The 25,463-nt window shown below is 35.9% G+C and overlaps 2 protein-coding genes and 1 long non-coding RNA gene across 13 annotated transcripts in view; 2 read left to right on the forward strand and 1 right to left on the reverse strand.

The window, feature by feature from the left end:
* Window positions 1-1,408: 1,408 nt before the first annotated feature.
* nudt13 (nudix (nucleoside diphosphate linked moiety X)-type motif 13) lies at window positions 1,409-20,985 on the reverse strand. Of its 5 annotated transcripts, none has more exons than XM_087275120.1 (9): window positions 20,913-20,985; window positions 20,477-20,581; window positions 16,439-16,581; window positions 16,240-16,347; window positions 15,263-15,369; window positions 11,678-11,803; window positions 9,502-9,613; window positions 3,537-3,691; window positions 1,409-1,873 (listed from the first exon to the last, which is right to left on the reverse strand). In XM_087275120.1, exons 2-9 carry the CDS (start codon window positions 20,554-20,556, stop codon window positions 1,670-1,672), a joined length of 1,035 nt encoding a protein of 344 aa, XP_087131246.1. In that variant the 5' UTR covers window positions 20,557-20,581; window positions 20,913-20,985; the 3' UTR covers window positions 1,409-1,669.
* On the forward strand, window positions 13,513-15,890 carry LOC147841282 (uncharacterized). Its single transcript, XR_015503925.1, has 3 exons — window positions 13,513-14,142; window positions 14,180-14,510; window positions 14,914-15,890. It is a non-coding gene; the product is annotated as an uncharacterized LOC147841282 (long non-coding RNA).
* A 3,567-nt stretch (window positions 20,986-24,552) lies between the features above and the next one.
* Window positions 24,553-25,463, forward strand: part of p4ha1a (prolyl 4-hydroxylase, alpha polypeptide I a) — a 45,478-nt gene continuing 44,567 nt past the window's right edge. For all 7 annotated transcript variants that reach the window (XR_015503514.1, XR_015503515.1, XR_015503512.1 and 4 more), the window contains exon 1: window positions 24,553-24,651. The gene's annotated coding sequence lies outside the window, so the exon portion shown is untranslated. The remainder of the gene's footprint in view (window positions 24,652-25,463) is intronic.

The following is a 25,463-nucleotide window of genomic DNA, read 5'->3' on the forward strand; positions in this document are numbered from 1 at the left end:
ACATTGTGGTGAAATGTCAGTTTTAAATTTATTAATAAATATATTGCAGGAATAATACCCGTGTAATATTTTGAAATGAATTCCTTTTACCTTATTTGGGAGTAAAAACGTATTACTTGACGTGACGTAGAATATTCAGTGTGATACAAGTCCAGAGATATGAATAATGAGTAATTAGTTGTTTCTTGGGCCAAATCTCAACAAGGTGTGTATAGTTCAATAAATCACAACTCTTTTAAATTAAAAAGAAAATAGTAAAATCATTAATACATACCTCAAGCCTAACTTGTACATGCCCATATTTCTTTATCTTCCTGAGACCCAAAGAAAATTATCTTTTTTTTCTTCTTTTTTTCTTTCTTTTGATTTCCTACATTCTTTGGGTTAGTTATTTATTATATATATATATATATATATATATATATATATATATATATATATATATATATATATATATATATATATATATATATATATATATATATTTTTTTTTATTTTTTTTTACATTTTTAATTCTACAGCATGTCCACTGTAGTGGACCACAGGACCATTTTAGTTCGAAACGACCGCCACTCAGACAATAAAACTGTACAGGATATGGCTGTATAGGGATATTATATGGAAGCGTATGAGTAGCATAATTCAATTCAAAATGTGATATGCAAAATGGCAATGCAATATGTTAAATGGCAATGTATTTCTGTATTTAAATTTGCATTTTCCAAGACATATGAGCAATGTTTGGTGCAGAATGAAAATGTAAATTAAATTACATTGTTTGCATTTCTCATTTTAAACACTGTTTTAATATGTAAATTGTATCCACATTTTAAAGCTTTATAAGTTGCAAAATTAAATTGAAAATGCTATACACAGACTGAATTTGATGTGAATAAAGTACAAGCAGAAACCGTAGCAAAATAATCATTTAAATGTTAAATGATAATCTACAGCCAATGAGAGAGCAGCATCCACTAGTGTGGGTATCTGCAGACCAGCGGGAGGTTGGGGGAGAAGTTAAAAGCGCTTCTTTTTGGTCTATTTGGACCCAAAAAATGAAGGAAAAACTAGTGGACATTTGGCAGGAGCACCCGTTTCTGTTTGACGTGTCATCTGAGCAATACCACAACCAGATCAAAAGAGAAAAAAGTGAAAAATCCTTATTTCCCTTATTTCCCTTTCTACCCCACTAAAGGCTTCTTTCTCATTATGTAGTTAACAAAACATATACTATGTGACCTCAAATTGTTTCCATGTCACTTACGTGTGTTTAGTTGTTAGACGTAGTTTGTGGACCAAGACAAAGTTGTCTGTGGTTCTTCCTATTGTAAAGTCATGCAGTGTGAAAACCTCTGTTGTTGATCCATCCTAAACCTACAGTGTGAACACAGCAGCGACAGATTGCTAATGAAAAATATCTAGTAACATTTTATTTACATTCATCATGGCAAAGCTAAAATAAATCAGTTATTGGAAATCAGTTATTAAAAATATTATATTTAGAAATGTGTGGAAAAAAATCGTCCGTTAAATAAAAATGGGAGAAAAAAAATTTAAAGGAGGGCTAACAATTCTGACTTCAACTGTATATCTACATAAAAACAAAAATATTTCAGATTTTTCCATTAAGATCCTATATTATTGATGAATCATCAATGTAGTTGCATAGTTACTTGAGTCTATGTGTGCTTCTTAATAGTTGCTGCTGATTGGCCCATTCCCGAATGAGCTGATTGGCAATGGCATATGAAGGTGGGACCCAGAACACAGGTGGCTGTTCTCTTGGGTTGCGTGGAGGATTCTGCAGTGCTGTTGTTATTTCTTCTAAAGTGAACCAGCGAGCATCCTCAAGTTCAGCCTTGTCTATATTCACCTATGCATCAACACAGTGAAAGTGGTTAAAACACAGCAATGTCTCTCTTTACCATTGCTGTCATTGGATTAAATGGGAATACATTTTGAAAGGTCTGAATATTTGTAAAGGGTCAAAAACGGTAACTGCCTGCTAAACATGTTAGTATCTGGAAATAAAACTGACAAGAATACTGTTAATATTTTAACAAATTTATAAATATATATTTTAAATTATAGATGTGATTCAAAGCAAATCCATTCATCTAAATTCACCTAAAAATAGCTCTGAGACGTTCTTTACAATCAAGTTTGCTGATAGATAAATAAAACAATAAAAAACATAGATTAATAATTGAATTAAACATAACATGAATAAAATGTAATGTACAAATTATACGAATTCCAATAGTACAAAAAAAATTATATATAAGCAATATCACACGAGTAACTGTGATATGGCTGTATATCGGCACTGGTAGGAGGCGTGCGCTGGCTTAAAGTCACAGGCTGAGTGCCTTAGTGTCCCACCAGTGACGATATACAGCCATATCGCACTGCTACTCGTGTGATATTGCGCTTATCCAACAGTTCAACAGCATAAACATGTGTACATATATATATATATATACATATATATACATATATATATATATATATATATATATATATATATATATATATATATATATATATATATATATATATATTTTTTTTTTTTTTTTTTTTTTTTTTTTAATCGAACACAAGAGTCTAAAAATCCTTTTGTATGAGGAACTACTTTCTTCCACCATTCATTCACATCTGCAGCTGACATTAGTACAGCAGAAACCGTTGCTACTATACCAACATCACTTTACAGCTAGTATTTGAATGATTCTTTAGCGTAATGTCTAAAGTGATGACAACAGGTAATTTTGCTTACATTTTAAGATTATAAGGCTGAACAGCATGAAATGCCATCAGTCTACAAAGATTTCCCAGTATTTCTCTGTTGCAATCAGGAGATTACAATAATTAACCCCGAAAAAGCCATGGCAAAGCAAACGTTAGCAGATTACTAGGATATAAATACAGAGTGATACAGAAGGGTGAGGAGGCTGTTTGAGTGCTTTTATTGCAGAATACCTCACGCTATCAGCCGATCAGATTAGATATACCATATGAAAAAACAAAAACTGCATACATATCAACATAATAAAATTCAGGTAAGTAAATAAAAATTGTACATTAATTCTCTTTAACCAAATTATGTAATAGTTTTAGTGCTGGACAACAATTAATTGCATCTAAAATAAAAATGTCTGATTTGACATAATATATGTGAGTGTATTATATATTTATCATGTATATGTGATGTACACACGTGCATAAAAACAAAACTATCCAAATCAATTGTTTTACATAGAAATTTAAATTTCATTTTCATGAAACAACTGAGCCACAGTGCCGCCTATATTTAAATTCATATAGTATTAATTATTGTTATTTTATTATTATACATTGTGTTTATATAAATAAGCATGTTCTCAAATATATGCATGCATGTGTTCTTTTATATATAGAGTACATAATAAATATGCACAGTACACACACATATATTATGTCAAAAATAACTTTTATTTTGAAACTGTTTTTGTTTGTCTTACTTTAATAAACAGTTAAAGGCATTGTGCAGGTCTCACCTGTGTTTTGTTTGGGTTTACCGTGGCGTGACAGGCTAACATAAAGGAGCTTTGTGGGAATGGCCAGTGCTGTGATCCAGAGTACTGAAGATTCTCCACCTCTAACCCCACCTCTTCTGCCACCTCTCTGTGCAGCGCCTCCTCCACTGACTCTCCTGCAACATCATTTCAGAAAATACATCAGGTCAAAATAACCTGACTGTAAAACAACCAACTGCACTTAAAAGAACACTCCCCTTTTTTGGAAATAGGCTAATTTTACAGCTCCAAATTAGTTAAAAATTTGAGTTTTACCATATTTTAATCCATTTAGCCGATTTTCAGGGGCCTCATGTATCAACGCTGCGTACGCACAAAAACTTTGCGTACGCCAGGTTTCACGCTCAAAATCGCTCACGTTTGGATTTACTAACAATGAACTGAACGTGTGAATGTGCGCAGCTCCACACCAGCTTTCTGGCTGGCGTACGCACATTTTTTGTGCGTGTCTGTTTTATTTCCATTGGCGACTCCTAGAGGCAGTTGTGTTAAATTCCTCTCTACAAAGTGTCGGAGCCTTGCAATGGCAGCTGTATGAGACGGGTTCATCTAGTAGGTATGTAAGGTTTCCATACCATACAGTTGACCAGCTAAACATTAAAGCGCAATTTGCAGCGGTCGCCTGTTTTCCCAATGTAATCTGAGTTATCTACTGCACGCACATTGCTATAAAGACACTATCTGAAGATGAATTTGCATGCGTGAATCAGAAACATTTCCATTCAATAAATGTGCAAATAAAATTGATGCACAAACTTATTATTGATTCCTACTTGTCTTTCTCGGGATAAATAGTTGGCAAAATCTGATATGTAGCGGGGGAAAAAAGAGGAAAGAGTTCATCAGACGCTGGATTCGAACCGAGTTCATGCTCGAACGTGTCAAAACATGTTGACATGCGTCTTACGAGCTGCGTCACTAAGACTGTTAAGGGTACCGAAACATTTTACACCTATAAACCACACTATTTCTTTTTTAATTTACTACTTAAACTCTCCTATTCTATTTTTTTCTTTTGTTGTTTATTCAGGAAAACAAACTTGCAAATAACACCGCTTTTCTCCGGTCTACCTCCGAAAGCAGCACCACCAATTCACATTCTGTTCAAAGTTTCTCTTTTTGCTTGATTTTGCCGTTGCTTTTTCGTTGGGTTTTGCCATTAGCATAGTCATTAGCATATTCATACGGGGGAGGAGGCAGGGAGGGGTTTTGTGCTCGTGCATGTTGCGCTCAGTTTCACGTTCATTCGGATGTACAAAAGAATATGCGTGAGATTCGGCGCACGCAGTGTTTCATACATCTGAATTTTTTTCTGCGTACGCACATTTACAGCTTTGTGCGTATGCAATGTTTTAGTATGATTTCCACGCAAGTCTTCGTACATGAGGCCCCAGGTCTGGTGAAGCACTTTTAGCTTAGCATAAATCGCTGAATCGGATTAGACCTTAAAATAGATCAGAGTTTCTTCATCATACTCTGCAGTTTAAACAGGTCTTTGTAAACAAGACTTTTGGGGGATGGCTTGTGATGTGAGTGGGTTTATTTTATTTTATTTTTTTCTTTGCATATGTAACATGTAGACAAAATTTGTAGAGTGAAGAATGCTTTCTTCTGAATCTTTGTCTTTAATAAAAACTTATTTTACAAAAAAGACCAGAGTTTCAATAAGCTCAACACTTCTTTATTTATATTGTTTACTAAAACCGAGGGAAAAGCAAAAGTTGTTATTTTCTGGGCCTATGTGGCTAGGGACTATAATTTCATACTTATACTTTCATTTCCTTTCAACTCCAATCATTTTACCCCATCTGAAATAAAAACCCAAAACCAGGCTCCCTTCTCCTCCTCAGCCCACCACATGAAAATCTCAAAACATTATGTAATTCTGAGTGTCTCACAAAGGTAAGTGGGCTTGACAAACCACCTGTATAAAACACACTCTTTCATCACTCTGACACTTTAACCAACACTTGCACAGGTGTTGCACATAAGTTACACAAGTGTTTCAGTAATACTAGCCTGATCTCACAAGGTAATGTAACATGTAATGTATTTTTAGGTTTGGTCAGTTTAGAGCAGAGGTCACCAAACTTGTTCCTGTAAGGCCGGTGTCCTGCATATTTTAGCTCCAACCCTAATCAAAAACACCTGAACAAGCTAATCAAGGTCTTACTGGGTATAATTGAAACAATCAGGCAGGTATGTTGGAGCTAAACCCTGCAGGGACACCGGCCCTCCAGGACCGAGATTGGTGACCCCTGGGGTTCGATCCGAGAGTTGTTGTCATAGCAACAGTTCTGCTAGCTCAAACCTGATCGGGAGCAGGTTCAAATCATATTAACAGGATTAGATCGGCTCAGTGCATGCAAAGATAATAGAGAAAAGTATGTATGTAATAGAGAAAAGAAAGTATGTACCGAATTCTGATATTTTCTTACAGTAGTTATATACACTTGGGAAAATAGTAAATATATTTTAACTATATATATATAAAGTTATAGTTATTAATAAAATAAATAAAGTTATATATATTAATAAAACGTATGCAATCTGCACCCCCGAAATAAAAGTTCAAAGACTGCCACCTGGTGGTGCAAAGAGAAAACTTATTAATATGAACTTTTTAGATCGCTAAAGTACAAATTGTGTATGATAATAGAAATGCAGAATATGTGACTTTTAAAACAATAAATAATAGATTAATGCAGTCGTAAACATGTTTTGGCAGTTAATATGCCAGTGATTTGATGCTTTACAAAAGTTGCAGATACCTTTCACAAAATCAAAATGCTTTTGTAAACAACCAGTTATTCCATAAAGTGATTAATAAACCGGCTACTATAATAAAGAAAATCTTTTCTTAATGTAGAACTAAATACATTGATATGCATTGAAATACATGATGAATACTCTTGACACAAGTGTAAAGCCTGCAGTTCACAACAAATGTGGAAAGTTATTGCGTGTTATCTTTAACAAACGGTTTACTCCTAATTTGATGTAATTTTGCTCACATGGATAATTGAATATTAATCAGATGATGTCATTACGCTGCTGTGCCATCAGCCAATCATGGCATTGCTGATGATTCATGATTTCGAGGATCGACAGATCTGTTCTTCACAACACACGCAGCGATCTCAGATCAGTTCATCCAGACATTCTAATCTGATTCGCGAACTTGTTTGAAGAACCAAATTAGAGAGAGGTCAGTTATCAAGATTAAAAGATCCAGCATCTGCCAAATCATTTTGGATCATTTTAGCGAGGTACGAAGAACGGACCCCTGGTTTAGTGGCAAATTCACATGAGTTCAGTCATACGAAAAAGTAAAATTTTTAAAAGAAGGCATGGCACCATAACCCATCCCTTAACCCAACACTCATTGGGGGAGGAGCAAATCGTACTCAATTATATGAATGAGATCATACACACATGAATTAGCCACTAAAAAGTTACAAATTGCCATGAGACTGCATTGGTAATCCAGTCAGTCAGTAAGTAATCTAGTTGGCAAGTCCTGAGTAGGGTTGCACCAGCTGCTCATAAGTTCTTTCTTGCACTGGAACGTAAAGTCCTCACCAGAGGCTTAATAACTACTGGCTAGATTGTAATAAAATTTGTTCTTACCTCAGTTGCAGCACATGTTCTTAAGTCAAACAATAGTTAGTAGGTCGTAAGCTCTCTGTAAAGTCATGCGTAGTAGCACTGAATGACGTAATATCCAATAAAAAGCATTTCAATCATTAAACTGCTCTTGTGCATTAAACTAATGCATCTATATACACTACCTGACAAAGTCTTGTCGTCTATCCCAGTTGTAAGAGCATTAAATAATAACCTGACATCTAGCTGCTCATTTGGAAAAGTGACAGAAGGTAGATTTTTCTGATAAGAATCCTGCACAAAATCTATTGGAACCCGCGTGGACCCAAGATTCTCATAGAAATCAGTCAGGTTTGGTGAAGGAAAAATCATGGTTTGGGGTTACATTCAGTATGGGGGCTTGCGAGAGATCTGCAGAGGGGATGGCAACATCAACAGCCTGAGGTATCAAGACATTTGTGCTTCTCATTACATTACAAACCATAGGAGAGGGCACATTCTTCAGCAAGATAGAAGCTGGTCAAGGTGCTCCAGGATTGGCCAGCCCAGTCACTGGATATGAAGATTATTGAGCATGTCTGGGGTGAGATGAAGGAGGAGGCATTGAAGATGAATCCAAAGAATCTTGATGAACTCTGGGAGTCCTGCAAGAACGCTTTCTTTGCCATTCCAGATGCCTTTATTAATTATTTTTAATAGTTTTTTTAACTATTAATTAGTTATTTGAGTCATTGCAGAGATGTATGGATGCAGTCCTCCCAGCTCACGGGAGTCAAACACATTATTCATTGTTTTTCCACTGCAACATGACTTTGCATTCCATGCAGTACATTATTTCTGTTAAGTGACACGACTTTTGTCTAAGCAAAGTCAGAGCTTATTGTCCTAATTAAATAATTAAAAATTAAGGCATGGTAATATTTTATTTTGGCAAAATAAGCGGAATCTAGAGGCCTTTGCCTTTCATATAAACCAACATCCTTCTGACCCCAAATGATCTACTAGATGTCAAGTTATTTGTTCTTCCTAAAACTTGGATAGGTGACAAGACTTTTGTCAGGTAGTGTATAACTGTCCTATGAAAGTGAAATGACAAATAACATTTTGATAGTAGCTTACATTACATAAAAGTCAGTCACTATAACCGACAATGCACATACATGTGCACAAGCCATGGCATGAATTTATCTGCTCTCACTTCTGCAGATCTATGTGCCCTCCAGAAACTTGCGTTCTGTGAATGAACGTCGCGTCGTGGTTCCATCCCAAAGAGGGAAGAAATCACTTTCGAGAACGCTCACGCTCAATCTGCCCAGATGGTGGAATGAACTCCCTAACTGCATCAGAACAGCAGAGTCACTCGCTATTTTCAAGAAACGACTAAAAACTCAACTATTTAGTCTCCACTTCACTTCCTAATCTGAAATTGCCTCTCTGGATATACCACTAACTGTACTCAAAAAAAACAAACAAAAAAAACAATTACTAATGCTTTCCTTCTTAGACTTTACAGACCTGAAACTCGCCTTTAGTACTTATTCATTGTTGCTCTTATAGTTGTGTAAATTGCTTCCTTGTCCTCATTTGTAAGTCGCTTTGGATAAAAGCGTCTGCTAAATGACTAAATGTAAATGTAAATATAAATGAATACATGCAAAATACACATGCAGTTAAACTTGATTTATATATAAATAAATTAATTAATTAATTTAAACGTTTTAAATTAATGGATACAATTAACATAAAACACTCCTTAAAAGAAAAATTAAACTCTTCTTTCACAGACCAAAAAAAAAACTGCCAGGTTTGGGAGGAAAACAAGGCTTTGAGTAGACGGAAATCCTTCTTCATTAATGACGTGAGCTCTTCAATGCGCAATGTAAACTAATGTTGTGGTCATCTCTTTTCTACCAATATACATGGGGGGATGCTAATGTAAATATTCAGTAAGAACGTAGCATTAGGTTTAAGCTAAGTTTAGTGAAACACAAAAATATTTAGTAGTGTGTCAGTTGTAACTTAGAGTCCCTTTAAGTCTAAGTTTTAACTTACGCACTGCTGACGCAACCGGCCTCTATCTCCATCCTGAAAACCATGGTATTCACTGGGGTTCCCAAAAGTTTGTACATGATTGTATTTGATACATCTTTTTATTAATTTTGGTTTCAAATCTTGTTTGCAGTCATCAATTATAAGTATGATTACTATCAGTATATGGCAAGTTTTGGTAATAAAAATACGTTTTAAAATTTTTGTACGTTTAAAATTAATGCACATTAAAAATCATGTACTTTTGTCGTGGTAATAAAGCGTGCCTCACCCATGTCACAGAAGCCAGAGAGTGCGCTGTACATGCCTGGAGGAAACATGGCCTGTCGCGCCAGCAGACACCTGCTCCCATCAGACACCAGAACAATCACCACTGGAGACATCTGCACAGAGACGTGTTCATGCAGTTAGTGGACAAACGAAACTGCTTTTTGCAGGATATTCAATGAGAAATTCAACTAATATCAACTACTATGTGATTAAATTGGTCACAATAAGGTTCAATTAGTTCATCTTAGTTAATGTAACTCCTGACATGAACAAACAATGAACAATACATAACAGTAGTTAGTCATCCTTATTAACTTTAGTTATAATAAATAAAGTTCATTGTTAGTTCTTGTTAACTCGCAATGATTAACAAGCAAAACCTTAAATTTTCAATAATGCATTATATATAGATTATCTATTTATAGTGTATATTCTTAGTTGATGTAAATAATGACATTACGTGTAACCAATTTGTTTTTACTATGGAGAAATTGCTCTCATCTGATTTATTTGTGTTCTGAAGATGAATAAAAGTCTTGTGATTTGGAAATAACACGACCGTGAGCAATCAATATTAGAATTTTCAATTTTGGGTGAAGTAACCATTTGAAAAACCTACAAACATCCTTATTGCTAGCATGAGATTTGTCTTTAAAGGGTACCTATGGTGAAAAACCTACTTTTCAAGCTGTTTGGACAGACATGTGTCGGGTATAGTGTATAGACAGTCATATTGGGGTGATATAAACACACCCAGTCCTTTTTTTCGATAAACCAACATAAAAACGATGGACCAACTGGAGCGGTTTTAAGACCGACCGCAACTTGACGTAGGAGTCCAGTCAACCCCCCCAACACCACCACCACCAATATTGATTGACAGGCGCGCATTACCATACCCTCAGTTTGTCGTTTCACGTCTGCCATTTTCAGCGTGTGAGTAAAAGCGATGTCACCAAAGAAACACCCTTGCTCTATTTTTGGATGTAAGGCTCATTGGGCTCAACACAAGAGCCTTCATCGTCTTCCTGCAAACCAGCAACAGAGATTTTACATTTAGCAGCCATTTGCGCTGAACATGCAGTGAATGCAACGTATCGAGATTCAGGTCATTAAAAACAGCTGATCCAACGAGTCTTTCAGCACTCTCTCCGAAAACACTCGGCTGGCGAATCAAAATTCACCACATGATCGCTCTCATTGGCGCCATTGTTTGTAACTTTAGGTGGGCTTGCAAACCTGTGTACTTTTCATTGCGTCTTCCTTAAACTTCAGCCGTTTGCATTTCCCGTGGTTACAGAAGCTCCGTCATCTCAACTAGGAGCGGCCGTAAATGGTGAGTGCGTTCCTCCAATGGAAATAACGAACTTGCCTCAGTTATAGCCTCAGTTAAAGTAAATCCAGTGTGCATGGTTATTAGTCTTGGTGTACAAGCTCTGAACTTTAAACTAGCACACAGTTGGCATAACTTTGTGTAGTTGATGCAGTTTTGTTCCGTACAGAAACGCGGTGTTGAGAAACCTTTAATATTAATTAACTGTGACGAATTAAACTGCGGTTAATAGTGAAAGCAGTCAATCGTTGCATCTCTATACGGATAACACATGCACCGTTACATAGCGGCTGGAAAACTAAACAAAGACACAAATGATTTTGTAACTACCACTTTGACACATTCATGGTCTGTGTCCGAGTCATACATGTACGGCTGAATGCTGGTCCTCTCACTCATGTTGCTTCTCTCTGTCTGCCGGTCTTTTGCAATTCACAAAGCAGGGGAGCTCTTGGCTCTGCCGCCTTGTTAAGTTGGGCGGGAAGTCGAAACTAATTTTCATGTGAAGCAACACACCCCTAAAACAACGACCTGTGTAGACGCCCCCAAAATGACACTTTTTAACACATTATAAAAAAAACCTGAATTGTGTTTTGAACTGAACCTAAACTGGTACACTCAGAAGAACCATAATATAAAATCTTTGAAAAAAAGGGTAAAATAAGTGCCCTTTAAAAAGTTATTGTGTCTGATTACTGGTACAATCTATTATTGTACCATAGTAGACTTCATAATCGTTACTGGAATTCTTTAGAAAAATCAGAACACTAATCCTATCAAATGGCATGCATGTGCACACGGACAGTTATCTTGTTGTCGTACACAGTGAAAAGCATCTGCTTACTTTAGGGTAGTAGGTGATACCACTGCTTTGGCAAACTCTAAAACTTCCTGATTGGTTCCTGGTGGTGGGCTGCCCTGTGGCACTACAGAAGCCATTGGTCTGGTGCCATCGGAGGAGAGCTTGGCCCTTTAACAAAAAAAACAACAACAGAAAATCAAACTGCATTTGCCCTTATGGGCTCTATTTTGACGGTCCATGTGCAGAGCACAAAACGCAAGGCATTAACGCTTTTAGGGCGTGTCAGGACGCATTTTTGCTAATTTAAGGACGGTAAATCTGCCTTGCACCGTGGCTCATGGTCTAAAAGGGTTGAGTATATTTTCTTAATGAGTTATAGGTGTGTTTTGAGAATAAACCAATTAGAGTCTCATCTCCCATTCCCTTTAAGAGCCAGCTGCGTCGCTCCATAAGCGCATTTGCTATTTACATAAAGTAAGTGGAAAAACTGAGCATTTCACAAGCAAACATTTAAAAGTTTGTTTTAACAGAAAACAGTTAAACAGAGCAGCTACCGCGCAAGAATGAGAGATAATGGATCTACTTTCACTTTCGCTCTTGGATAGGGAAACCTTTATGCACAGACATTAATTAGTCTATAAATAATTAATTTTGTTTGTTAAGCGCAAATATTCATTTCAAAACTATTTCTAAATTCAGTTCTAATTTCCAGCAAACAAATAAATGAATAATGATAACAAAGTGTGCTCAAAAACCTGAGTTATATCCCAAAACACATGCTGTGCCCCATATGGTCTAAAACCTGAGAGGTGGGCAAATCTAAGCTTGTTTTTAATAAAACAAATATAAATATGGATATAATAAATAAAACTGCTAATAATAATAACATTATACAAAAGCAAATTGTTATGAATGAACTGAAAAAGCCTCCCGAGATGAAGAAGACGTAAAAGCAGTGATTTTTCATATTTATGTAGGCTAGAAAATAATGTAATATTTTAATCCTTTATATTTATATCCTATATCTATTCTTATTATATACTATATATATCCTTAATATTTAAATTTTTTTCATATGTAAAGATATTTGCCTATTGCTCTCTTGTGCGTATTAAGCAGTGCATAAGCGAGGCGCTACTTTGTGCCGGAGTTTAGACCGGGTTAGTTTTGGTCTAATGAAAAATCTATTATAGATTCTCAAAATAGCAATGCGCCAGCGGTCCGCCTCAGAACGCCTTCCTTTTTAGACCAGAACACCTATGGACGCAAAAATGAGCGCTAATGCATTTGCTATTTAAAGAGCGTAGCGCAACGCCTCAAAACGACTCTTGCGCCAAGCTGAAACTACCAAAAGACTACTGCGCCACGCCTTGCGCCACACTGCGCCGGGTGTATGATAGGGCCCAAAGTCTTAATGTTAGACTTATTATCAATATTTAGCTTGGAAAGACTCTCCTTACATTATATTACTATGAGGATGACTAAGCAGCTTTCTGCCTCAAAGGCATTCATTGTGAGCTCATTTAAGCTTATCAATACAAATGTTCAAGTTAACTCCAATATGTTGTTTGCATGTACTTTTCAACTGCAACGAACAGTACTTGATTTGTGAGTTATTTGGTGATTATTGACTATACAACACATTAATGATGCCATTATGAGCAATGTATGTTTATTATAACAGTGTCATCATGTTGATTTCTATTATGTTACACACTTTATATCGTTTAAATGCCACATATATGTTTGAAATGTACATGATTAGTTTCAGTAATTATCAATGTGTGGTAATTTGTATTTTCTTCATTTATAGTAAACCACACATACACAAACACACCCATCAGCACACCAATTATAAATGCTGGGAAGTTCTACATCCATCAACCAGATTAAAGTTTGTTTTTTGAGAACTGGATTGTTGCACCTCTTTTTAATGGAAGAGCATGGCTGGAAAGCAGGAGCTAGTGTAACGCACACAGTAATAATCGCAAATAATGACGATATCCAAGAAGATAACATTAACATCCGTTGTAACCATGGTTTGCCTAGATTGTGTGTGCCAGATTGTGTTTGCCTAAAGTTTTTGTGGTTCTGCAGCTGGATATTATCGGTACTGGCGGAAAATGTTATCTTTTAATATTTTCATGGGTTTATCTTCAGATGTCATATTTTTAAAAGAAATGAAATTCACTGAGAGAGAGAGAGAGACAGAGAGAGAGAGAGAGAGAGAGAGAGAGAGAGAAAAAATCACATTACAAATTGTAATTTACAACCTATGCATACTCGCTTATCTTGCGGTTTCACGTCTATATCACAAAAGCCCCGCCCCTTCACATTAGGCGCTAAGTAATAGTACATTCGTAATTATTTTTTCGCTTACTATAGTCTTCAAAATGTACACCTGGTTAAAAACTGGCACTTTATAGAAGTCAAGTTACAGTAGGGATGAACCATCTACATAAGCCTCTTCTATGGAGACATCCAGCGGCCTTGAATATATGGACGAGGTGAAGAGGCTCAGGCGGGAACACAGAAATTCAGCAGAGATGTACTGATGAAGAGAATTAGGCCTACGCTAGAGAGTGACAAACGCAAATATAGCGACACTTACATTGGGTTTGGGTTTACATGGATTGGAGATGCAAAAATTCCAAATGGAATGTGTAGTCTGTGGAGAGGTTTTAGCTAATGGCAGTCTTAAGCCCTCATATATGGTGCGACACAGCCACTTACAAGACATGCCTGCAAGTTTTTTTTTTTCCAAGGAAAATTGGAGGAACTGCAGAAGAAGAAAAAAAGGAGGCCCAAAGAAGCAGTAGCTTTCATGCGAAAACTTGCACCATTGGTTTCATGGGTAAACTGCAGCATCCACCAAGTAGCTCTAGCTTGATAAAAAACATGCCATATTCAATTCAATTCAGCTTTATTTGTATAGCGCTTTTACAATGTAGATTGTGTCAAAGCAGCTTCACATAAATGGTCATAGTAACTGGAACAGTGTAGTTCAGTTTTTAGTTTTAAGTTCAGTACAGTTGTTTAGCTCAGTTCAGTGTGATTTAATCATTACTGAGAGTTCAAACACTGAAGAGCAAATTCATCAATGCGTAGCTCAACCAATCCTGAACCATGCGAGCCAGTGGCGACAGCGGAGAGGGAAAAAAAACTTCACCTGATGGGAGTGAAGAAAAAAAACCTAGAGAGAACCAGACTCAGTTGTGCATGACCATTTTAATTTCTCCGCTGGCCAAAAGTCTTGTGCAGAGCTTCAGTCACCGCAGATGAACTTTTGTCTGTACTTAATGATGCTGTGAAAATTATAAACTTCATAAAAGGTCACCCATTAAAACTGACATATTTTATTATTTTTATTTTAATTACGGAATCACAGAAAATGTGTATTTAGTTATTGTAGTTAAAAATGTGAAGTTTAAACGGTGCTTGATAGATGTCGAATATTAGAAAGAGGTGCACACAGCAAAAAGTTTGGGAACCACTGCAGTAATGTAAATGTTAGTCATTACACAGTAAGTAAATAAAAGGTTTTGAAGGCAAAAAAAAAAGTTCGCAATTACAACAGGTCAACTCACTTTTTAGTTAAGCAATTATCAATTTTTACAGTGTACATACTTTTGCAGCAAGAGCAGACTCTGATGGAGTTATCATGAAGAAAGCTTTCCGGAGGTCCACAAATGTACCTCTGCACTCCTGTTCCAATGCACTGCGCTCTACTTCACCTACAGTAAGAAGACATCTCCATGAGGACACAACACATACGAATGTCATATAAAAAACCTGTAAAAATCCACTTGGTTTTTCAAAAAATAATAAATTAAAAAAAAGTAATAAAAGGAGACCAATTCTGCAAAAATCTTTATTATAGTTTATAAGTGGCTTAACCCTTTCACACTTACAATCACACCGGTGTCAGAGTATATACAGCAATCAGAGAGTGAAATTTAATACCTATTACATATTTTTAAAGAATCGTTCCATACATTTTAAGACCGTATGACCCCTTTTCAACCGGAAACACTGGCGAGATATCTTACAGTACATTTACTAAATATTAATGTAAGAAATGAATCCAAAACTAAGACATTATTCATATACTGAATAAAAATAGATTAAATCTAGCTAAATCAGCAGGTTGGCACCTATCGATCTGCATTAGTAATGGTGTTGCTTTGGTTATTGCAGTAAACAAAGCAGCATGATGTCAAATCTAGCAGGATTTCATTGATTTCATAAACTACACAGCATCCTGATATTCGTAGATTTAATTTAGGCCAACTTTAGCACACAATTATACATTGCAAAAACAAAAATGATGCACAATTTAAAACTTCTCTATACTGATTTATCAACTTTTAATACTTTTTAAGACCCCGCAGACACCCTGAGTGTGGTGAGAGGGTGAAAAAGGTGAAGTCTAGATAGAATACAGCTGAGGATACTCGCGTCAATAAAGTGTAATTTTTACTTTCTTTCCTTAATGTACCTAATATTTCTTTATAAGGACCGAAAAACTGACTATTCTGTAGAATGATCCATGTATCTTCATTAGATTTAGCATAGTGTAGAAATACATGACTGTTTTAACTGACCCACTTCCAGAGAGAACTGGGGTTCACTCTTGTCGGTGCATCCCAGAAGAAGTGATTCATTAATAAAGTGTTTGTCCTTTCCAACCTTCTCAAGAATTTGTTCCAAATCTAGAGACATCAGGAAACACAAAATATACATTTAGATCCAGTATCTTCTAACTTTTGTGGTGGAAATATTCATATGCTGGTGTACTGAGACCTGCGGTTTTGAAAGAAGCCACTTTGCAAACCCCACTTCTGGTCTTCTGCAGCAGAGGAGCGAGTTTATGATACAGTAAAACATTGGCAAATTTCAGCGCCTCTCGGCACGCCTCATCATCTTCCTTTAATCTCATAAGATACCTAAATGTAAAGATTTTACATTATTTTCAGCAGTTAAGGTAACGAAATTATCAATAATTTTAAAGTAAAATCATAAGTAAATCAAAAGTTGAGGTGGATATTCAATTTCTGCTAATTATTTAATTCACCTAAAAATGCTTTTTACAAATGAAAACAAAAAAAACTGTTTTAGGACTGTTTGCATTATAAACTCATTGATATTTCATTTTTCTCACAGAATAAATTACAAATTGTGTACAAATGTCATATTGCATAATGATGATTTAAAAAAATATTAAATTAGCTGTCAAATATAAATTCTAATATTTATTCAATATACACTGTAAAGAAATGCTGGGTCCCACACAAACCAATTGTGTTGGAAAAACATGAAAAAAAATGATGTTAACTCATCAAAAAATGATGTTAACTTTTTATGAATTTAAATGGATTAAACATAAACAAGTATGTTGTGCCCCCCCCCCCCCCCCTCAAAAAAAATAAAAAATAAAAAACTCCAGAACTGTGTTGTTTCAGCTCAATTTAAATAAGTAATCAGAACAAAAAGCAAATGTCATTTTTTATGTAGATTACAATCTTAAATGGTCTTACTTTTGATTTTAGGGGCTGTGCATGTTCTTGACAGCAGTGGTGTAAAGTAACTGATTACAAATACTTAGGTTACTGTAATTGAGTAGTTTTTCCTCAGAAACTGTAATTTACTAAGTAGTTTTAAAAATGTGTACTTTTACTTTTCCTTGAGTACATTTTTAGTACAGTATCTGTACTTTTACTCTAACTACTTTCCTTCAACCTGCAGTCACTACTTTATTTTTTCTTGTTTATGGGGATTAGAAAAATCAGTCCTGTAATTCCTTTCCAATCAAATCACACATAGAAGGTAAATTGCATCATAATGAACTACTTCAAGACATGTGCACCTTACATTGCAGCAAACTGTTGGAAGCATTAAGTGTCCAAGAAGATGTTCAAAATCTTTACACGCATTGACCCAGAGACTGTTTAGATCAGGGATGCCCTAACACAGTCCTGGAGGGCCGATGTCCTGCAGATTTTAGCTTCATCTTGCCACAACATACCTGCACGGATGTTTCTAGAAAGCCTAGTATGAGATTGATTAGCTAGCCCAGGTGCGTCTAATTGGGATTGGAACTAAACTTTGAAGGACACCGGCCCTCCAGGACCGAGTGAGGGCACCTCTGGTTTAGATGCATGTCACTGATGAGAAGATGATGGATATTTACTGTATGATGACCGAAATGGCCTTAAACACCTAGCAGACACAAGGCGTCAACATGCCTTCAGATTGAAATTGTACCCTAACGTCGTGGAGACGCTGCATTTTGTTTAGAAATGAAAATTCGGTTTACATCAGAACTCAACCTCAGCCTGATGTCCATGTCCAACCTAAAACCAACCAAATATCAGCGTCTAATGATGTTACAGCTTGACGTTGTGTCGACGTTACCACTATGACATCTATCAGACGTTGAATTTTGGTTGCCATAACTGATGAATAAATGTCAGTGTTTGACATCAATAGGATGTTGGTTTAAGATGTTGGCTTAACATTGGATTTTGGTCACTTTCTAACAACCTAAACCAACTAAATATCAACGTCATTAGATGTCATTATTGGACATAGTGTTGTCCTTAGAAGCTGACTAGACATTGAATTTTGGTCACCTGACATCACAACCTAAATCTAACCCTGTATTAACGTCTTATGACATTGTGTGCCTGCAGGGCAATAACTAAATGCACTACAGAATGTTACGTTTACACACAGAAACAAATTACATGTAAATGCATCAACTTTTAATGGCATAATACTCACTACTCATGAGTACTTTTAAAAGGGCTACTTTTTACTTTTACTTTGAGTAATATTTATAACAGGCACTTTTACTCTACTCACACTACTGTTTTAGGCAAGTAATGGTACTTTTACTTAAAGAGCCCATATTATACATGAAATAGGGTCATATCTTGGTTGTAAGGGTCTCCAACAACAGTCTAATATGCATGCAAGGTCAAAAAACACTTTCATGGTCTTATAATCTGCATTTATTTTTACCTAATTATCCCAGCGACTCCTGTATGAATCGTCCAGTGATTCATTTGTTCCCAAACCCCTCCTTAGCGCGGAGCTAATCTGCGCTGATTGGACCGATGACAGTCTGTCGCGATTGGTCGACTGCCTTCAGTCAGAGAGGGAAATGGCCAATAGCTAATCAGCAATTTAAAAAGTAATCACAGTTCATACACGCTCGATAGTGTAGGCGTGGATTTTAGCTGCCACACTATGGCGAGTGGATAGTGCCACGGATAACCGAACGAAGGAGACAGTCGTGTACTCGCCATACCACACACACACAAAAACACACACACACCTCCGGATGACAACGCTCCCACTTCAGCCCGCACCCGCCAGGTTTTAGCCTGAGAACCCGCTCCGTTTTCTGCCCGCCGCGCCCGGTCCCGCTAGAGCGGAGAACACAACCAAATATCACCCAGTATACAGTCCAGACAGCCAAGCTGTCTGTATAAAAACACACACACAGCACAAAGTACACAAAGCTCGTTCGTTCGTTCGCTCTCTCTCGCTCGCTCTCTCTCTCTCTCTCCCTCTCTCTCCCCGCGCCAGATTTCTGCGGCGCGGGAATACATTTCCGAATAAATCGCGGGAGCAGAACTCTAGCACGGAGCTCCATAAACAAACAGCACGCGTCGCGTTTTTAACGTGACTTTGCACGCGATAAGATAATATATCCAGTTAACCTGATACAGTACACGCGGTTACAAGTAACAAATCACAACTAAATACATTTGCAAGCTAGAGTAAACGAGGCAACAACTTTAACCGCACGTACTTACACTTGAGAAATGTAAGAAACCCATCCTGACGTCCATCAGTTACTCTTTACTGATCCTTCCTTTAACAAACTCAGATGAAGTATTCTTTGTAGCATGTAGCTTCCAGAAGTTTCCAACTGCTTGGTTATAATGCTGATGTTTCATCTTTGGGTAGAGACTCAATATATCCATCTGCAGTGTGACTTCAATCGACCGGCATGTTTGTGTGTGTGTGTTCGTGGGTGTGCGTGTGTTTGTGGGTGTGTGTGTGTCTGGGTTTCTGCGTCAGAGGGCGGGGCCTCAGGTTTGAAATCTCCCGGGTTTGCGCGTGCACGTGAATAACTTGGTTTCGTTCGTACGTCATGGCGAAACACCTAATGAGTCTGTATCAAGGCGACTCGTTTGAAGCACTATGAGTCGACTCTTTTATAGATGAATCAACCGTTTTAAACACTGTATTCTTACAGATTTAAGCCTTAGCTGGATACTTCACTTCACTTAGAGCTGTGTTACACACTACATGGAGGGGAATTTTCAAAAACCCATAATATGGGCTCTTTAAGTAGGATTTTTCAGTACTCTTTCCACCACTGCTTGACAGGTCTTGTGAGGTTTGTTGCCAATTTACTTTGTAATATAACAATGTTTACCTTATATATTGAGGTAAAGTTGGTTTTATATTCACACTTTCAAACTTTCTCCTCAATATTATATTTTCTACGTTTTTTTTTTTTTTGTAAAGTATTTTTTTCGAATTCTCAATAAAGAAATCTAATTGGCAGCCAATGACCATCAAACTACAACATTGTTCACACATTAATAAATATTGCTAATGTTGTTTTGAATTCATACTTTTATGCTATTATTGACCGATTATTCAAAGGTAGCATGGTAAACAATATAGGTACAAGTTGTCAAATTGTTGAACAAATGTATAAACAAAAAAAATAACACTTTGCCTCAATATCTCATATTTATGTAAAATAATTCCAGTATGACATGGCAACGTATTCAATGTTAGAAATAAACAATGACAGACCTCGTTCGAGACACATATCCGGAGCAGGAGCGAGAAAACACCAGATTACAGTTGTTGAAGAGCTTGAAGGACTGCAGCATGGCTAAAATACCCACAATAAACTGCCTGTGTGTATGAAGGTTTCAACATTCACACTCAACTGAAACAGTCATGGGTTTAGGAACTTGCCCTTGAAACTTTGAAACAAACCTAAGGTGACAGTACAATCTATTACTTCAGTGTCACGGATTTCTTTAAACGGCAGACGTTTTGTCCTAGTTTTTGTTAAGGCACGATGAGATGAATCACAGAAACGCAAACTAGAACACACAAATCCGCAATAATTCGAATAAATAAATGCTGATAATTATATGCTGTTCTCACACTTTAGTAAAATGTACTTTTTATAGCATAATACACTATTACGTAAGTAATACACTATCAAGTTGTAACATACTTATTCAAATAATCATGATTGTTTTTGTGCTCATGAAAACATTGCCGCGCCGCGTAACATGCCCTACGTCATTACGTCATCAAGAGTGGTCCGCAAATAGCGGCATGAAAGAAAATGTGAAAGTAAGGAAACAGCGCTCTCTGTCGATTTGTCTTTTGCAATGTACATTGTTCATTTTTAGTTGTAGTACATAATTATACAAACAACCAAAAAAGACTATTTATCGCCTTGTTTGGGATGTATATCGTTAAACAAACAAACAAATAAAATCAAAGTACATGTTTTATTATTATTTTTCATTGTTAATACTACAACAAACATGTACAAATTAACCAAACAGACAATATAGAAGAACTACAACAATAATATTAATGATGATAATAATATCTCAACAAAATCTGAATTAAATAAATGCAAATACACTCACCGGCCACTTTATTAGGTACACCTTATCATGTTGGACCCCCTTTTTGTCTTCAGAACTGCCTTAATCCTTCATGGCATAGATTCAATAAGGTACTGGTAATATTCCTGAGAGATTTTGGCCCATATTGACATGATAGCATCACACAGTTGCTGCAGATTTGTCGGCTGCACATCCATGATGTGAATCTCCTGTTCCACCACAAACCCCAGGTGCTCTACTGGATCGAGGACTGGTGACTGTGGAGGCCATTTGAGTACCGTGAACTCCTTTTCAAGAAACCAGTCTGAGATCATTCACGCTTTATGACATGTCGCTTTATCCTGCAGGAAGTAGCCATCAGACGATGGGTGCACTGTGTTCATAAAGGGATGGACATGGTCAGCAACAATACTCAGGTGAGGCAACAAGATTTTTTGCGCCCACAGAACTGCTCACTGGGTTCTCTTTTTTAGACCATTCTCTGTAAACCCTAGAGATGGTTGTGCGTGAAAATCCCAGTAGATCAGCAGTTTCTGAAATACTCAGACCAGCCCGTCTGGCATCAACAACCATGCCACGTTCAAAATCACTTAAATCACCTTTCTTCCTTATTCTGATGCTCGGTTTGAACAGCAGCAGATCGTCTTGACCATGTCTATACTTGGCTAAATGCACTGAGTTGCTGCCATGTGATTGGCTGATTAGAAATTTGGTTTAACAGGTGCACCCAATAAAGTGGCCGGTGAGTGTCTATCATGTGAATACTTTATTATTAAAATCACAGTGCATGTATATGAAGGTATCAGTATCACAGTATTTTAATATATCAGTAACATTTTATTCCCCTTTTATTTATTTGTTGTAGTGATGTATGGGTTTAGCTATTTCACCTTTGTTACCAATAGCTTTAAAAGATGAAATCCATAATATAAATGTATATTCATGATGTTTTTGCATTGTATTAAATGGAAAGAGACAAATTATTTAAATTCTCAATCCTTATTAGGTTATATGAAAGTGATTACTATTAATATTTGTGGATTTTTAGGGAAAATAAATGTTAACAACTAAAATAAAGTATTGAAATAAATAATACAATAAATTGAACAACAATAAATGATAATAAAAGTAAAAAATAATTCACATGAATTAATTTATTAAGACGACTGAGATCTTTTGGTGTGTGTCAGACACTGTTAAAGACTTTCTATGATTCTGTGGTGTCTTCTGTGATGCTGCTGGGGAGGCAGACAGTTGGAGAAGGAGAAAAACCAATTAAAGAAGCTTATAAAAAGGGCAAGTTCTGTTGTGTACTACCCACCATAGAAGAGATTGCAGATGATCAAATTATGGACAATTTTGTCAGTACACGGTGGTACAAATAATGTTCCTCAAGGAACAGTTTTATACCTTTTTAAAAGTTGTACCTTATATGGTGCAGAAAAGACCTCCTATGATACTGTTCTGTGACTTTTACGGTACAAATTAAAATGAAGGTACACAATTGTTCTCATAAAAAAGGTACATACGTGTTGGAAAACCCCTTCTTTATGACAATATCTATGAAAATAAAAATTTTTATGAATAATTTCCATATTAAACATGAATCATCATTTAAAAGCATATGTTATATATAAACATTAATTATTAAGTTCTATAAAACAAAACAACTGGTAAAACAAAACCATAGTAAATTAAACATTTAAGGCATTTTCAATAAACATTTGGTAAGCATTTTCTGATAAATACATTTTCATTATTGATATCTGCACGTTTTAGTGTTTGCTTTCCACTACGCACATGAGCTGGCAAAAGTCCTGCATATGTAGTGTTAATGCAGACATTTTAGTATTGCAAAACTAATCAAACATTAGGCATATCTCCTTACAATACTTTTGCATAATTATATTTCTCATTCATTCATTCATTTTCTTGTTGGCTTGGTCCCTTTATTAATCCGGGGTCGCCACAGCGGAATGAACTGCCAACTTATCCAGCAAGTTTTTATGCAGCGGATGCCCTTCCAGCCACAACCCATCTCTGGGAAATAATTATATTTCTATTTTAAAAAAATAAAAGTTTTATATTGTAGATTAGGAGAAAGTATTTCTGTAACATTTTTGTGAAAAGTTTGTCAAACTTTTAGCAATAAATATATCTTTTGATTTATATTTATTCTAAGTATTTTTTATTATATATTGTAAATGGAAAAGGTGCATTTAAACAAAAAGAAACTTAAAAAAAATCAATGTTTAAAATGTATTTGATGTTTTATTTTTACTGAAATTTAGCAAATAGCAAAATGCCTTTAAACAGTTCTCGAAGGAACACTTTTGACACTGTTTAGGTACAAAGTATCTTGTCACTGTATAGTGGCACTTTCATGGATCACATTTGAATCTTTGATGAAGGTACAATATGGTATCTGCAGGTTTTAAAAACTAAAGGTACATTTTGTTTTCCCATGGTACAAATCATGTCCTTAAAGGTACAAACTGCAATGGTACAAATTAGTTTCTTTGTCGTAAGGTACGATTCTGTTCCATAAAAAGGTACTTTCCCAGTCACAAGGGTTTGTACCTTCTTTGGTTCAACATTGTAGACTTTTTTTTTCTGAGAGTGTTTGATGAACCACAATTGTCATTCCCTTTTTGATACAGTCCAAGAGTGTGCAAGCTGCTGCTGTTCAGCCCGGTGTAACAGGGAATGATACAGAAAGTCATTTTTACCAACAGTAATCACACTGCATAGCAAAGTCATACTAGATGAATTATGCTGAATTTTAATTGCATGAAATACTGTAGATATGGACTAATGTCTACTCATTGTTTGAAACTAGCAGTGCCGTATGAATGTAATTTTAGTAATATTATTGTCTTTTTATATATGTAATTTATTTTATTTATCTTATAGTATGGAAAGCTCTGCTGTGATGTGAATTTCCCTTTGGGATTAATAAACTCTAAACAAACAAACAAATATAAAATTATATAAAAATTCAAGTAAATGATTAAGTTGTTAAAACAAATAAACAAACAAATATATTATTGAATAAAAGTAAATAAACAACATTAAATACAATTTATCAATACATTTATTTTTTTTTTCAAATAAACAAGTAAACGCTTTATTATAACAGTGCTATAGTTGCTAAGTATGAGCTACAGATGGCGCTGCACTCAATTATTTGTCTTCAGTGGATGTTTCTCCAGTTCATCTGCGCCGCGGATCTTTCACAGCGAACCGACCGACCGCTGAGGAGTGAAAGAGGGACGCGAGCTAACCGAACAACATTGATCGATTTTGCTTTATCGACTCATTCAAGAAGCGACAGTAAGTTGACCTGCTTATTTATTCTGAAGAAAAACATATTTAGAAATGATCGCATGCTCCCAAGACCATAGACAAAAGCCCAAGACACTCTAGAAATTTCCCTGCATATTTCCATAGTTTTCCCGAGGCTCGTTGCTTGGATGTTTCTTGTAAAAATGCCGGTTCCCAAAACATTTATTAATGTATGTTTTTAATCTCTCGTAGACTTGAGACAGAAAAGTAGATGAAAAACCTGTCTGTTTTTCTGTTTTCAAAACAATAAACTGCGGTTATAAAATCACAGCCATCATTTGTACAGTAACGCTAACGTAGAGATTCCTACAGTAACGTTATACACTGAATATCAAAGAGTTGTTTGTAACACGAATAACAGTATTATTAAAGTCAAATGTGCTGGTTGATTCAATAGAGTATACAACTACAATGTTAGGATAACGTTCATTTAACGCGATAATTGTATGTTTAAATAACGAGACTATATTTTTCATGCTAAAAGAAAGATTTAATCGGTAAATATGAATATGCTAAATATAACGTTAGTTGCAGCCATAAAAAGAGACTAGGATTCCAACAACATGAGCTATTCGAATAATGTTAACTTAGTAGAAGATAGCATAGTAAAGTCAGTCAAATGTTTGGGTTTTGAAGGGGGAGGGGAAAGGACGTGGCACTCAATCTACATCAGTTTACAAATGTCCCGTCTACTGTAAAACATTACAACAATAACAGTCTCCTCTAATAATAAGAATACAAGTGATTTTGTTAGTTAACATAAGAGTAGACTATTGTCTTTAAAGAAGTACACCTAGAGA

Source organism: Danio rerio, chromosome 12 (genome assembly GCF_052040795.2).
Source record: "Danio rerio strain M-AB ecotype USA chromosome 12, GRCz13ab, whole genome shotgun sequence".
Taxonomy (NCBI): domain Eukaryota; kingdom Metazoa; phylum Chordata; class Actinopteri; order Cypriniformes; family Danionidae; genus Danio; species Danio rerio.

What these genes read in the sequence shown, in the direction of transcription:
- nudt13 (XM_087275120.1), bottom strand. Translation starts at nt 20,556, where the DNA reads ATGCTGCAGTCCTTCAAGCTCTTCAACAACTGTAATCTGGTGTTTTCT. An exon ending in CCAGTTCTCTCTGGAAGTGG is followed by an intron (nt 15,370 to 16,239) that starts GTCAGTTAAAAC and finishes TTCTTACTGTAG; the next exon opens with GTGAAGTAGAGCGCAGTGCA. An exon ending in CTCTGGCTTCTGTGACATGG is followed by an intron (nt 3,692 to 9,501) that starts GTGAGGCACGCT and finishes ATGATGTTGCAG; the next exon opens with GAGAGTCAGTGGAGGAGGCG.